Source organism: Python bivittatus, unplaced genomic scaffold (genome assembly GCF_059951505.1).
Source record: "Python bivittatus isolate LINGU-HERP-01145 unplaced genomic scaffold, Pbiv_v1 ctg000430_np1212, whole genome shotgun sequence".
In the NCBI taxonomy this organism is placed as follows: domain Eukaryota; kingdom Metazoa; phylum Chordata; class Lepidosauria; order Squamata; family Pythonidae; genus Python; species Python bivittatus.
Genome location: NW_028277071.1, coordinates 3746050 through 3761192, shown reverse-complemented (window position 1 = coordinate 3761192; position 15143 = coordinate 3746050). Strand labels below are relative to the sequence as shown.

Here is a 15143-nt window from a genome sequence, read left to right as displayed (position 1 = left end):
TGCAGCAGAGGAAAGACATATCATGCTTACTTCCCTTCAACAATGGAAGATGTCCAGCAGTGCCATCAGCACAGAACTGGCAGAAACCAGTGGGACCTAGGTACACCCATCTACTGGTGTAGAATCTGGCCAGAAGTGGTCTTCAAGGAAGAATTGCGGCCAAAAAGACATATTCCAAGGCTGCATTCTGTTGCCATGGAATGAAAATTGTCTTATTCACCCTAAGAAATTCAGTTCAGGTCAATTTTTTAAAGGTGATTTTTAACTTTATGGTGATCATGTTATGAATGACTTTGAGAAAGGAGTCAGTTTGTGCCTGTAACTCCTGAAGAAACTGTACATGAACAGATAAATGAAAAGAAAAGAAAGAAAAGAAATTATTCCTCATGGTTTGATACTGGTGCCAAAAATACCTGGTTAAACATGGTGGGCCAGATTATTTCCTCTGCAGAAATAGTAAGAAGTTCTTCTGGGGGAGTCTTTGGAGCTATGCTCCCTACTCTGATTCGATGAAACGATTGGTTGGGGAACGTGACCCAGTTGATAATATCAAATCCTGTTGCTAGTTCTCCTCTTTCATTAAAGGAAACCATTTCTCCAGCAGTGCTGTTAAATGAAACAGTTCTCAGATACCAGTGAAACTAAATGGAAATAATTGAAAGGAATTTTGAAAGATTGGAAATAATGAGTATTATGTATTAAGTATGAATAAAGCATCTTTCATAAGCTATGTGTTAGCCTTTTGCGGCAGACCAGTCAGCAAACAAAGTGCAAAGACTCTTCTTTTACTGCTGTAGGCCATGATAACAGAAACGTGAAAGCCTGCTAGAGTTTCCCTCTAAGGCAGGATTATTTGGAGTCTCCTTCTCACACTCCCTCCTTTCCCAGGACTAAGCTGTCGTTTCCTTTCCCTTAACAGTCCTTCTATGACTTTTCAATCCTTTGTCAAAGGCACTCCTCTACATTATTTTTAATTACATTATTTTTAGAATTCCTTCAGCATTCCCATGCATGCATTATCATCTATGTCATCTGACACCACAGTGTTCACCCAACCCTTCACGAAATCCTGGTTACTATCTATTGCTCTGGAACTGTACTGTACTACAAATGTCATTTGAGTCTTGCGAATCAAGAACAACTTAACAATACTCTTCATGCTTGCTGTGGTCTGCCTGCTGATCACTGCTCAATGCCATCCTTTTTTTTTTTTTCCCCATCTCACAGTCTTCTCCCCACTGCCTCCTGCCACCACCCTCGTCTTCCCCCGAAAACTCATTTTCGTCTTCAATTAACATTTGATATTGCCTCCTTGTCATCATCATTGCATAGTATATGACCCTGAACTATTAAGGCAAAATCCACCCCTCTTTGAAGGTCTGAAATATCACTTTGATCTTATTTGCTATACATCCCAAAACACCAGCTGAATACTTATATGACTGGTTTTGGATAAAGGGATATTTACATTCATTCCATTTTTACCTGCCATGACTGTTGATTTAAAGTCCTGAGATTCCAAGCATTTCCTCTTTTTCTGTGTTTGGGTTTGGATGAAAGCATGGCTTGCAGAGCATGGGCCACTGCATAGACGGCATGGTAGACACAATAACTTTTCCCAGTTATACTCGTTTCAAACACAGATTCAGGAAGGGTCTCCAGTGCCTCCTCACCAGTGCATTCATTGTCACTGTCCACATCTAACATAGCATTTGGGAAAGAACATTCAAATGCATGTTCCCAAAACTGTCTTGTCAAACTGTCTTCTTCTTCAGAAGTAGGCTTTCTCACCTGAATAAATTTCTTAAACCCTAATATCTCCTTTGAGGAAACTGCCAATGATAGTGCACCATGGATGAAGTCCAGACCCCTATTTCTTTGAAAGGGGAGTGATGTGAATTCCATCTGTGCTGGCATTATCCAAACTTTATCTTTTCTCTTCATTGGCACATCCTCATATTCTGAAATATATGGTACCATTCTAAAAACAGGCATGTCCTCATTTTCACAATATATGATCACAACATTAGCAGTACTTCTCATAATAATCTTGTACATTGTAATATAGCCATTAATTTGAACCTCAATGTCATTGGTGGCAGGTTCCGTTGGCATTTCTTCCATGAAGTCAAAACAGATCCCTTTCTTAGAAAATATATCAAGCCTATGCCTTATAAACCTCTTTCCTCTTTCAGGATTTTGGACAATGAGCCCAATCCATTTCCACTGGAAGTGAAGCAACAATTGGACGATCCCCATAATTTGAAGATCTTCATTTGGAAATAACTGATGGAAGAAAGGAGCTTGTGTGTTGTCATCCATCTCTGCAGCTGAACCATATATGAGCTAAGAAAAATGAAAAAATTAGAGCATGTATTTCCAAATCAAAATACTTGTGTCTATTTTTAAGGATGTGTAATGATTAAATTATTAATTTTCTCCAAACAAGAGCAGAGTTGATTTCTATTTGGATATTCCAAATTTAATTTCTATGGAAATCGTTTAATTTTCTTTTAACATAGTGCCTTTCTAAAGCTTCAGAAATGTAGTAACTGCAAGGATGCATGTGAACTGCTAGATTATGTTGTATTTAAACACATGAGTCAGTGAAATAATTTTCCATAGGATTCGGAATATACAGCTTTTTAGCATTTTGAATAATTCCTGTCTGTCCCTCCCTGGGTAAAATATAATTAGAATATTTTGATATTTAGTGTGATTCTAATATCAACAATATCAAGTAAAGTTGGTTATCCCTTTATTTTGGTTTCTGACACAAACCATATTCATGATCTAGATAAAACTTTGGAATATAAATTAAACTAAATCAAGCATGTGACCAGAAATATTTTTAATAAAAAAGGGATCCATATATTTTGATTACAATTCTTCTGTTGTTATCCAATAGGTGAATAATGCTCTCATATTTTACTAAATTACATTAGTTGAATATAACAACTAGGGGATAAAACTGTATTCTGACAACTCGATATTTGAACCTGCTTGATATTTTGGTGAATATATAAATCTGTTCCTTCCTGAAATTAAGTTGAAGTAGAATGAGAAAATGTACTGATATGCTCCATTTTATATCTTTGTGTACTCACTTTAAGAAAGGAACATCTATACATTTTATTTGGGCTAGATCTACATTTAATTATACTTAGAGTGAGCAAGTTTATTGGGTAGTCTTGATTTCTGTTTCATTTATCAGTATGCACAAATCACAACGATCATCTAAATGTGGGAATGGGTTGTTGGACCTGACTCCTTTCTTTCAGGGATAGGTCTTACCTGTGAGATCATGTAATTGCTCAAGGCATCTTACACTGTTGTCTATTTCTTTATTTTTTTATTTACCATTTTCTATGTCCAGATAACAAATCTTCTTTAGTGTACCAACCTTTTTAGAAAACATCTTACCTGTGGGATCTTGTAAATGCTCAGAATATTTGACATGAACTGACCAATGAAAGCATTATGTCCTGCAATCACAGATATTACATTGTCCTTGAGATCACACTTGTAGTTTGGGAGGAAGCCTCCCTTTGTAGAGAGAAGCTCCATGGAAGCAAAATAGATCCATCTTGCCAGGAAATAGCTATTGGAGATATGGATACCGAGGGTGATATTAGGCAAGACCCAGGGATTTTCATTGATTTCTTTGATTGCAAATTCCAAAGCCAAGATGTGCTGGTAGTTTTGCATATAAAACCTGAAATGAGTGTTAGAACATTTGTTTCCAAATTTGGAATTGGCTGCATCCTAATTTATGTTTTCTAATTGTATGACACAAGATTAGATGATACAGCCCATGAGCATTGAAACAGGTGGGTACATTAGGATTCAAGCAAGGATTTCTTTGAATATCTGTCTAAGACAACTAGTCTCAAGGCAAGGAACCAAGATGATGACAAGCTAGCAGCTCCTGAAATAAGCTCCTGATTTGGGACTGGCCTACCCCTTCTGGTTTAGTCCTATAGCCCAAAAATGCTATCCAGAGGCAAGAAAAGAAGCCAGACCAGCCCCAGTAATGATACTGGGGACCACAAATTCAATAAAGCAGAGAAACAGATGAGGATTGACTCCTACCTCCTCACTGCACAGACAAAAAAACACGAGTAACAGACCTACAGCTTCAGGATCCCCTTTACCACCCAAGAACGCTACAGCACAGAAGCCAGTAACAAGACAGGCCTCCTCCCCAACCCTCCAAAGCTTCAGCACAAGTCACCACCCAAAGCAGGGAGGTAGTGGAAATAACCTCCTGGAACAAATCCCCTGCATATCCCACAACTACATAACTCAACCTTTTCATGAGATCTGCCTTTTATCTGCAGAAACTCTGATCTTTATACTGCAACAGCTAAATGACATTGCAGTCAAGGTGGACACCTTCCAGGAAGTCCTTGTTCTGCAAAACCTCCATGGCAATCAGGGGGTTAAAATGCCAGCAGAAGTTGCCCATGTTGGCATTCCAGCAGCCTGTCCTATAACATCAAAAGGGCATGCAGAAGCAGTTGCTACAGCCACTTTGTGCTACAGAAAAAGCAACTCCTAGAAATCCATCAGAATGCCCACAGATGGGACAGCCAGAAGACTATTGTGACCTCCCTGTCTCAGCTCCTAAACTGCCAAAATAGAATAATTGATATGAAAGGTTTTCACTATTTACCCAGTCCAAGAAATATTAAACACATACTCCTGAGTTTCAACTAGCCATCTCTCCCTACCAGACTCACACAAATCAGCAAATTCTTATGGCACACTCATTACATCAAAAGTCTTTAAGGACATGTTAGTCTGTGACCTCATCACTGGGAAAGTGATATGGTCATGACCTTGCAGATAAGAGCCATAAAAACATATGCTCCAAGTGTGGCAAATCTGCAAGCCATGCTAAGAGAGAAGAGCCTAAGGACACTTCAAGGGAGGAAGCTAAATCTAATAACAAAACTCGTTAATCTGAGGAAAAAACTAGTAGACATCAAAACAGCAACTCTGACATACCTCCCAGTGCTGGAAGTGAAGTCCAGTACCAACTTAATACTTCTGCCCAACTGAGCACGCCTCTGACTATTCTGACTTCGGAGTCCTTGGGGTTCTCTGAGCTTGATTCTTTTCTTGCAAATGTTTCATTACCCGGCTAGGTAGCATCTTCAGTGCTAGAATGGGATGGGGTTTGCTCTCTGTTTATATTCTGACTTCCTCACCAACTAGTCTCACGACTGAGGGGAAAGTTATACAACAATTTTTTTAAAAAAGCTTTCCGTGGAATACTGGGCTGTAACACTCCACTTCCTTTTACCATTGGAAATGGCCCTCAATATTGGTGATGGTGAGGGATGAATTGCAAAATGAAATAAACATCAATAATTACAGAAGTTTTCCTTAATTTAAGGGTCCTGATTTAATTTTAACTCCTACCGTAATGTTCTACTCCACCATTTCCATCTCCATTTCCTCCTCCTTTTCCTTGTTCTTCTTCCCCTTAATTCCATTTCTCAGGGTATTGAAAAAGGAAAGTCAGATGGAAATGGCAGAAAATGATAAACTTGACTTGTTTATTAAAAGAAAAATCAAATAATTATCACCTTAAGGAATGGAAACCATTGATGGACTATTTGCAAAATGCAGGCAGGGCGAAGCTTACATGGGGATTTGAAGATTAGATTATAAATGTAATGGGATATGTTTTGACAAAGAATTATTCCTATTTAATACATTAAAAACTAGCACCTATGACACTCTTATTATTCTCAAGATCAGAGATAGATTGGAAGCTATCTATTTTTCATGCCTTTCTTCTTTTCCTTTACTTTATCTCATGTTTTCTTTTTCTTTTTCTTATAATTTGTATTTTTCATTTTCTTTTTCATTACTAACTTTTATCTTTGTAATTTTAAAATTTCTATAAAATATTATTATAAGAAAAAGGAAATTCAGTTGTCACTATATGGGAATTTCTGAGAAACATTTGGTGCAATATCTGCCTGGAGGACTAACTGCAGTCATGCACACCTTCTACAGATGATCACTATTATGAAGCAACGAGTTGCCATTGCATACATTTATTTCTTTTGAACTTCACCTTGTTATAGCCGCATGAAAAAGAAATGTACTAAAATTAAAGTGTTATACTAAAAATGGATCAACGAGGGTGTTGGAAGGTATCGAAAGAAAAATACCTTGTATAAGAGACATCAGATGATCATTGAAGTAATAATAGTAATATTCAGAAGGGAGAGAATTAATAGTACAGTATAGGCAATCTAGCATTCATCCTCCCACCCTGATTCAATCATGCCACAGACTTTAATTATTTCTGTATTTGCATTGCTTAAAACTAATAATTGCATACATGAAATCATCAACCAGTTCATCTGATGGATTTCTTCTGAATGTTACTTTTTCAGACATCATGTAAATTTGAGAAGAAATGCCAGCAATGACCAAATCTTCTGAACGATACTGCTTGTGCTTAATAAGAGGCTGGTTTCCTACAGAACATTTACCAAGAGGCGTATGACATTCTACATAAAAGAACAGCGTTGTTACAGATGCAAAGAATAATACCATCTTGCAGCCCAATTTATCTGCCAGACATCTGTTCACTCTATTAGAATTAAGCATTTGAAACAGGACAACCTGATATACATTATTTCAGGAGGCTGTTTTTAAGTCAAAAATATACTGTCCTAAAAATCAGAATGAAAAGTCTTTGCCTTCCAGCTGTACCCCTGGAAAAAGAGAATATTATAGTTTTGTTGCTGTTGAAATTCATTGCTTTGTAATATTTTCTGTAACTCCTTAGAGATTGAAATTAAGAATGGATAATTGATAATGATTGTACATATCTATACATGCTCAGGTGCATATCCCAATTTGTGATACACAAGGAATTGTAACCTGGAATTAAGGACAAAATAATAGTGGCGGGGGGGGGGGGAGAGAACTACATTAGAAAAGTAAAAAGTTTCCTTCTCCAATATCTGTAGTTGGTTTTCCAAGTGAGAAAAAAAGCTGAATCCAAATGGAAATTTCAGTCATCATGAATTAAACAAAAAATCAAATCAAATTAAATTAAATTAAATTGTATTTAGTTAAATTTGGATCTCACTCTTAAGGAGTGTCTTTCTCTTCAGCTACTCTAAAATAAAATAATCAAAGTACTGCTATTGTTTGCATTTTGGTTGACATGCATATTGGTCACCAATGTGTTTATTTGGGGCATATTGTTGCTGTTGTTATTGTTGTAATATTAGTATTTTAGAGAACATGTCTATTGCATTCATAATTCTTCAACTACATGTTTCCCGTTTCTGTGAAATCAGTAATAGATGTAGAATAACATTGGGGTATTTCCTCCTCTCCTACTTGGGCCCATGATTGAAGCCCAAATCTGGAAGATACCATCTTTGGAAAAATATCTCTTAACATAATCAGTTAGAACCAGTAATTGATTTATTGATTATATGCCATGAAGCTGTTTTTGACTCCAAATGACAATGTAGATTTTTTCTCTATGACATCTGTCCCTAATGTGGTAAGATCCACATGGATTTAATGGCAAATGCATAGCTCTTATGTATATGCATTAGACATTCTAGATATACTGTATGTGCAAACATATATGTTTAATCTAATCTTAATTAAAGCTCAAATAAATAACCTGAGTAACTAAAGAAGGATGTTCTATAGGTTCTAATATCTAAGTGTGGATTGAGTGTGCATTTCTGTGGGAAATGACATAATTAGACTTCATTGACCAAGTAAGCAGAGAAGGGGCATTCTTATGAGCTTCCTTTCCTAGATATTTTCCCAGTTATGGGCACCGTTCTCCTATGGGCCACTGGATATTGCAAGAGTGCTTTGCATGACTTGGGTAACAGCTTCTTAACGTAAATCACCAAGATTGGGAACACTTAAGCTAAGCAGACACCACTCTCAAAGCCATTGTCCTCAAACGCACAGAAATCAGGGTAACTGTATAATAAAGCTACAGGTTCCTCTTCACTGTAGGCCTATGCATTTATACTTCTCTTTTGAATGGAACATGCCAAATTCCAAGAATGCTGTTGATTTTGGAACTGCTCCACTGGTATTATGAGTTAGAGAGAGAAAGAGAGAAATACTTTTCTGTTGGATGTTTCACATGTCCCCAAGGAGGCCACAGAAAACTGAATTCTAAATACGAAGCCATGAACAATAAGTATCCTGATTTTTTTCTATTAATTGTGTTTCATTGTAAGGTAGAAATATCCTACTCTATACTTTTCAGCAGAAACTATTTCAATTGAATACTGTTCAAAAGGCCAGAGAATTTTTGGAAAAATATAAAGGAGACTTGCAAGAGGCTCATATGGAGATTACAGAAAAAAATGACCTAAAATCACAACGGAAACGTGATATTGAAAAAGATGTTCAGAATGAGGTGCTACTAGCATAGACTTGTCTAAATTACTGGCTTAATCATGGATTAGAAGTGCCTAATGTGGAATATAAATGGGGCAACATCTCTCCAAAAAAGGGGGAAAAATCACTATTAAAAAGAAATTAAAACAAGATATAATTTGTTTACAGGAGAGTTATATTCAAAATAAAGACAATAAATAAAGGGTCATGACCTTGTGACATATGCATCATGTGGGGAGGCTTATGTACATCATATCCGGTTAGGGTCATGACCTGATGATGTCATGGATGACATCGCTGATTAAATGAACAGATAAGCTCTCGTCAAATGTAGTATACACTATTACTACTAGCATGTACTTTGTACTTGCTGATGCCCTGTAGATACCTAAATACTTGAAGGATCATATCTTTTCTACTTGATTAGCACCCATAGATCTTGGGATTCTTGGCAGGCCCCATGACCCTAGCTTCAGAGTAATTGTTTTTGAGTGTTTCTTTGCAACAGTAAATAAGCACATAGAGTACTGTTTCAAGTCAGTCTGTGTCTGTAAGAGAAGTACTACATCATCAACACAGAGGAGAAACACCTTCAGATAGGAATTTTCATGGAGTTTGTAGATTAGTAAAAGTAGCGACCTGTCTATAAAAGAATTCTTCAGTTTCATAATTTAGGTCTGGATACTAGGTCATAGACATATCTGAGATCAATAAAGGGAGCATAAAGCACTGAACATGTTCTAAAGGGTTGGAACTGGTCAAGAATTGGGGAGAATTAATATTGTGATCACCTGGTCAGACATCGAAGAACCTAAAGAGACAATTAATGGAAAAGGAAGGATACTAAGGCAAATAGATGCTAGAAGAACATATTTTAGAAAGGCCTTTTTGGAGATGACCCCACTGCCAGAAGCACTGTTACCTTGTATATTGAAAATAACTTTCTCCTATGCATTTGGATCCTACTCTCCCAGTATTTAGCAAAATGCATCTCTTTTCTTATACTTTTGTCACTGATTTTATTTTTCACTTTTATTGTACTGATTATATTTCCTAACCCCAGTCTGCCTTTCGAATTCAGCCATTTGTCACGTCAGAGCCAGATTAGAGGTAGGGATGCAAACAGAAATAGAGATCCATTAATTTTATGTCTTTAATTGATATAATGCCACTACTTCAAAGGCTACATTGATTACCACCGATTACACTGGTTGCAATTCAAGCTGCTGGATGTCACCATTAAAACTGTCCATGGCTTAGGACTAGGTATCTTTGGACAGTCTCGCTTGCTCCTCTGTGTTCCTGGGGTCTGCTAAAAATTCCTTTGCATGTATACATCTTTAGTGGTATTTCTCTGGTAGTTCTTTTACATATGGAATTGCTATCATTGTGCCAATAGGTTAGCCATTAGAAAATGCCTAGAGAATTTATGCCCTTAGCTGAAACAGCATGTTCAGGGATGTGTTTGCTGTGGTTCTTCATTTCTCTCCCACCTTCTGCAGTAAAATCTGGGGGAGCTTGGAGTATTAGCAGGACTGTCTCTTTGACTATGCATATGCCCAGTTATTTAAATGGGCAGGAAAGGCCCCATTTCCAGGCATTCTGCTACTGTTATGGTGGACAGGTCTTTGCCTATGGGACTTCTGGGTTACAAAATGGTACTCCAGGGATTGTATCTCTTTGGTTTACTTCTGTTACTGTTACTTCTGTTATCTTTTCAAATGTTCCCATTTATTTTAATATTAATTCTATTGATTTTTGGGGGGCAGGGTAGGAGGAACATATATTTATGGCCTTACTAAATCCATACAAAATACAGGTCCCTTGAAAATTTCCCTCCCTCCCTCCCTCCCTTCCTTCCTTCCTTCCTTCCTTCCTTCCTTCCTTCCTTCCTTCCTTCCTTCCTCTTGTTTTTGGCCTCTTGATGCTTAAAAATACATTCAAGAGAAGACTCAAACACAGACGTATAGCTAGTGTCAACCCAATATCTTCCAGGCTAATATATAACTACAGATCTCACACACACACCAACACAAAAATGCATGGATACTCCCAGATGAATGCAACAATGAGTTGAATTTCTACAATGATTGTTTTCACCATCAAGCTAAAGCCACAATAATCAATTAAAAACCAAAAATAAGAGAACCCACACTTTATGAAACAATATCAGCAGTGCAGAATGAGATATCATTCAATGCAAAAGAACAACAGCAAGACCACAATTAAACAACCTGACAAAGGTAGGGCATTTGTCATCATGAATAAGGTGAACTACATCAGAGAAGCTGAGAAGCAATTCTCCAACACAATGTTCAACCAAATTCTCTCCCCAGTTCCCACAATGTATCACCTAGGCTCTTGTGTCTGAGTGAGGACTAGAACCCATTGGTTTCAAACCTTCTAGCCCAGCACCCTAACCACTATAGCAAAGTGCCTCACAAATTTTCAGATTTTGGGCAGGGGTTCTTAGAAGGGATTTTCCTCTACATTAAAAAAAAAAAGTGTGGAGAATATTGGAGGGTTTTTCTTCTTTGGCAGGAGGTTATGAAGCTCATCAGTTGCAGGACACGAAGCCTTTCATTTTGAGGTTAGTTCATATTATAACATTAAAAACTGATATTCACACAGCATTGTCTTCTTGATTTCCTATTCCCTTCTACTCTGATTAGGGCTCCGAGTAATTATCTAACATTCCAAAGAAAAAACGAGCAATTCTCCAGGTTCTGAAGTGAACTTGGAAGAGATTATCACAGCTACTACCTTGATGTGCTGATATGAGGAAAGAATGCAGAACCCCAAAACTGCAAGAAACCAAATTGGTAAGAGTAATCAACTGGGCTTTATTCAGGGGGTCTGGTATAAAACTCAGTTTCATTTCTTTATTAGTTGCTCTTTCCTATTCAAATCAGGTCTCAGAATAATGATATACCATTTCGGGGAAAAGATGCAGCCCAGTAATCCAGCTGCTGAAGCCAAAATGGAAAAGATCTCCACAGCCACCTTGTATTTCCCTTTTGTGCTCAGATAGGTGGGAACAAAAGATACCAAACACTGCAAAATACCAACATACTGAAGGTGATAAATTTGGCTTTGTTGAAGCTGTCAGGTAAATTCCTAGCTAGGAAGGCCACGGTGAAGCTGACCGCAGTCAAGAACACCATAAAGCCAAGGTCGACACAAAACATTGTGGTTGATCCTTCATTACACTGCAGGACAGTTTCTTCAGCCATGGAGTGCGTGTCAGAATCTGGGAATGGGGGAGAAAGTGCCAGCCACACTGCACAAATGGAGAATTGAGACAGGGAGCAAGATAGGACAATAGAAATTGCCAGCCTTTTCCCCACCCACTTCCTCATTTGGGAGCCTGGCTTGGTGGGTATGAAAGCAAGAACCACAATGGTTGTTTTCCCCATGATACAAGAAAGAGCTACAGAGAAGATGATGCCAAAAGTTGTTTGTCGCAAGAGACATTTCCCTTGGTCAGGTTGCCCAATGAAGAGAAAAGTGCAGAGGAAGGAGAGCAGGAGAGCAATGAGAAGGGTAAAAGTGAGATTTCTGTTGTTGGCTTTGATGATGGGTGTGTCCTGGTGTTTAATGAAGATCGCCAGCACCAAAGCTGAGATGAAAGAAAAGGACACAGCAATCAGTACCAAAGAAATCCCCAAAGGCTCTTGAAAAGCTAAGTAAGTTATGGTTTTTTGAAGGCAATTATCCTGATCTGTGTTTGGATATTGATCTTCTGGCCATGGGAAACAATCGTCCAAGTCTGGAAAAAAAGAAAGAAACAGCAAAACTGTTCATAAAAACTCTATTGTTTTGAAGCATCATCAGTTCCAATTCAATATGCCGTGATTTTTAAAATTATTTTTAGCCTTAGTGAGTTCGCAACTAGATTACTGGAATGTCTCTACAAAAGGCTACCCCTGAAGACCATTTGGAAACAGTAACTGGTCCATAATGCAGTGGCACATGCAGTTCTGGGTACCCCGTGATTCACCTGAATCAAACACTGCTGTGTGAGCAGCACAAGTTCCCAGTTGTTTTCTGGGTGCAGTTCAAGTTTCTGTTTTTAACCTTTAAAAAACTAAATATCACCGGGCCAAGTTATTGCTGGGACCATTTCTTTCCAAGGCAATCTGCCTGTCCAAATAGGTCAGCCAGCTGGGCACATTCCAGGTCCCCTCTGTTAAATGTTGTCATCTGATGGGAGCTTGGAGGGGCACCTTCTCTGTAGCTGTACCAGCCCTTTGCAATACTCTCCCATCTGAATTTCAAGGGATCCCTGCCCTTTTATCCTTGTGGACTGGGAAGATCTGGCTCTTCCCCACAGTGTTGGCTAGAAGGGGAATTGAGTTTGGAGGCTGACTGGTCTAGTGTTTTAATAGTTCCTGGTGAGCTGCCTAGGATCATTTTATGGGATAGGCAGCAATGTAAGTTCCATAAATCAATCAATCAATCAATCAATCAATACATCTGGTTGGAATAGGAGGTAAAAACAAGTAGAAACCAGTGAAAAAATATTACCATTGCAAAGTTACCTTTACTTCCAAAAAGAAGATACAAAGGAAGCATTTTGGAAAGTTTCCCAATAAAATTTGGTTTCCTATAAAACCACTTATAAATTTTCAAGGAAAATTAAGAAGAGACAATCCAAATCTAAGAAATCTCTTGATCCCACTAGTTAGAGTGAACTGATTTGTTTTATCATTAAATATATTACTGAACTATGAACAATTAGTTCAAATATTTTACTGCTGACCTGTACAATATGATGTGAAACTCAAGATTTTCAGTCACTATAATGTTGATTAAAAGTTCAGCCCCCGTTTATATTTATTCAATCATTGATATATTCAGTATATTCCTTTGCTTACCCATTTGGTCAGCTATCTTCCCTTCTGGACACAGTCTACAGTCATAGCAGCAAGATAATTTCCCTTCCACTTTTATCTTGCTATGGCCCAAAGGACATTTCTTGTTACAGATGGAAAGAGGTAATCTCTGTTAATAAATCAAATTGAAATGTTTTCACATGAAGTATTTACATTTTGGGATTGTTCTTTTTATCAGTTATACATACCAAACAATTTTTCATTGTGGCTGCTTCTAGCAGAGTAACTTAGTTTTGGGGGGCTTTCTTTGTTTCTTTGAAACTTGGAGCAGATTGAAAACAAATGGAGTTTGACCTTCTCTTTAATGATCTGCAGATAATACTGATAATTCCCCCACTCACCTGTTTCCAAAAGATGTTTACTATAGGGCACAGCCACCAAAAATTAAGTGTTCCTTTTTGTCCATAGACTCAAGAATTTTGTGAGTATGATTCTGTAAGACTGAACTGGAATATAATGTTGTTTCTAAATCAACTCTAGAATTCTGTCTTAGAAATGGAGAACAGGTAAGAAAGAAGTTTTTTGTGTCATATTCCTTCCCTCATTGATTACTTTGTTTTATTTTTAGAAAAAAAAAGTGCCTCCCCCCTCCTCTTTAATGAATTTTATAGATAGTGTGCAATCATATTTGAAATGGTGCTGTACTTTGATTAGATAGAGATAGAAAAATAGAGATAGATAGATGATAGAATTTCCAGCAGAAAGTCTTCGTTCTTGAATCATATATTTTAATATAATCTGAAAAATATCTCATAAACCGAGTTACTGCAGGCAATTTCTGGAAAGACACTTAAAATGTGGTGTAAAGTCCACAAAGTCCAAACCCCAATTCAGAAGAATTCTTCTGACACCAGGCCTGGTTCAGATAAATGCTCCTTTATTGGTTGGTACATGCGGCTTGAAGCAAAGCATTGCTAAAACTAAAAACTTGTGTACTTTCCCTCTACTTGTCCCCCCCTTTCTATTTCGGTGCCAAGTTTCTTTCTCACAGGATGGTGGCCTTGTACATTCCTCCCCTTGATAACACAGTCCTTCCTGGCCTTCAGGCTATCACTGGTTTTGTCTACATTCAGGTCTTGCTGTGCATTCCCATATCAATGTGATATGTTTCCATCTCAAAGCAAAACCCCAAGCACACCTATTAACTGCCATTCCGCCCCCCCTTGTCGCAAATGGCAGAATCAAATCAAGCAAACACCCATTGACTAAAAACACCCATTGACTGCAAACACCCAAACACCCATTGACACCCAAACACCCATCGACTGCAATCACCCATTGAAACCCAAACACCCATTGACTGTTATAGCTCTACAACAGCCTTTTTAACATTGGCATTTGATTGATGCAGGTTCTGACATCTGGATAGTATGCAGTTATATTACTCCACTTCAATTAACATAACTCGTTAGCTAGATAGGCAAAATCTCCAGCAGAAAATCTTTGTTTTTTTAATGTATTTCAAAAACAAAGAGTTTCTGCACCCTATTTCATCTATTTCCGAGGAGGTTATTAAAAACGTAAGGAAATAAAATCACGAACAATGTATAGGCCATTTTTTAAAATATTCCCATTCTGTTTCAATAAATGATTTGTTTCTGTTAAACTATATATATATATATATATATATATATATATATATATATATATATATTACTATAGGGTCATTCTTTTACTAATGTAGTTAGAAACACATACTGTGTATTAAGATAGCTTTGTATTGGCATTAAAGAAATATTGTGGAAACTTTAAGAAACTTAAGCCACCTCTTTTTCTTTAGTAGTTTATGTTAATATCACATCCAAAAGAAAATATTAGTCTGAGGCTGCTACA

The 15143-nt window shown here is 37.4% G+C and overlaps 1 protein-coding gene across 1 annotated transcript in view; it reads right to left on the bottom strand.

Annotated features, from left to right (window-relative positions):
* Window positions 1–15143, bottom strand: part of LOC103054450 (uncharacterized) — a 66825-nt gene that overhangs the window by 4422 nt on the left and 47260 nt on the right. Inside the window, exons 8-13 of the mRNA XM_088144018.1 lie at window positions 13293–13419; window positions 11489–12184; window positions 6362–6533; window positions 3424–3601; window positions 1486–2346; window positions 414–641 (exon numbers count right to left, since the gene is read on the bottom strand). Coding sequence (XP_088000144.1) covers window positions 414–641; window positions 1486–2346; window positions 3424–3601; window positions 6362–6533; window positions 11489–12184; window positions 13293–13419 — 2262 coding nt within the window. The remainder of the gene's footprint in view (window positions 1–413; window positions 642–1485; window positions 2347–3423; window positions 3602–6361; window positions 6534–11488; window positions 12185–13292; window positions 13420–15143) is intronic.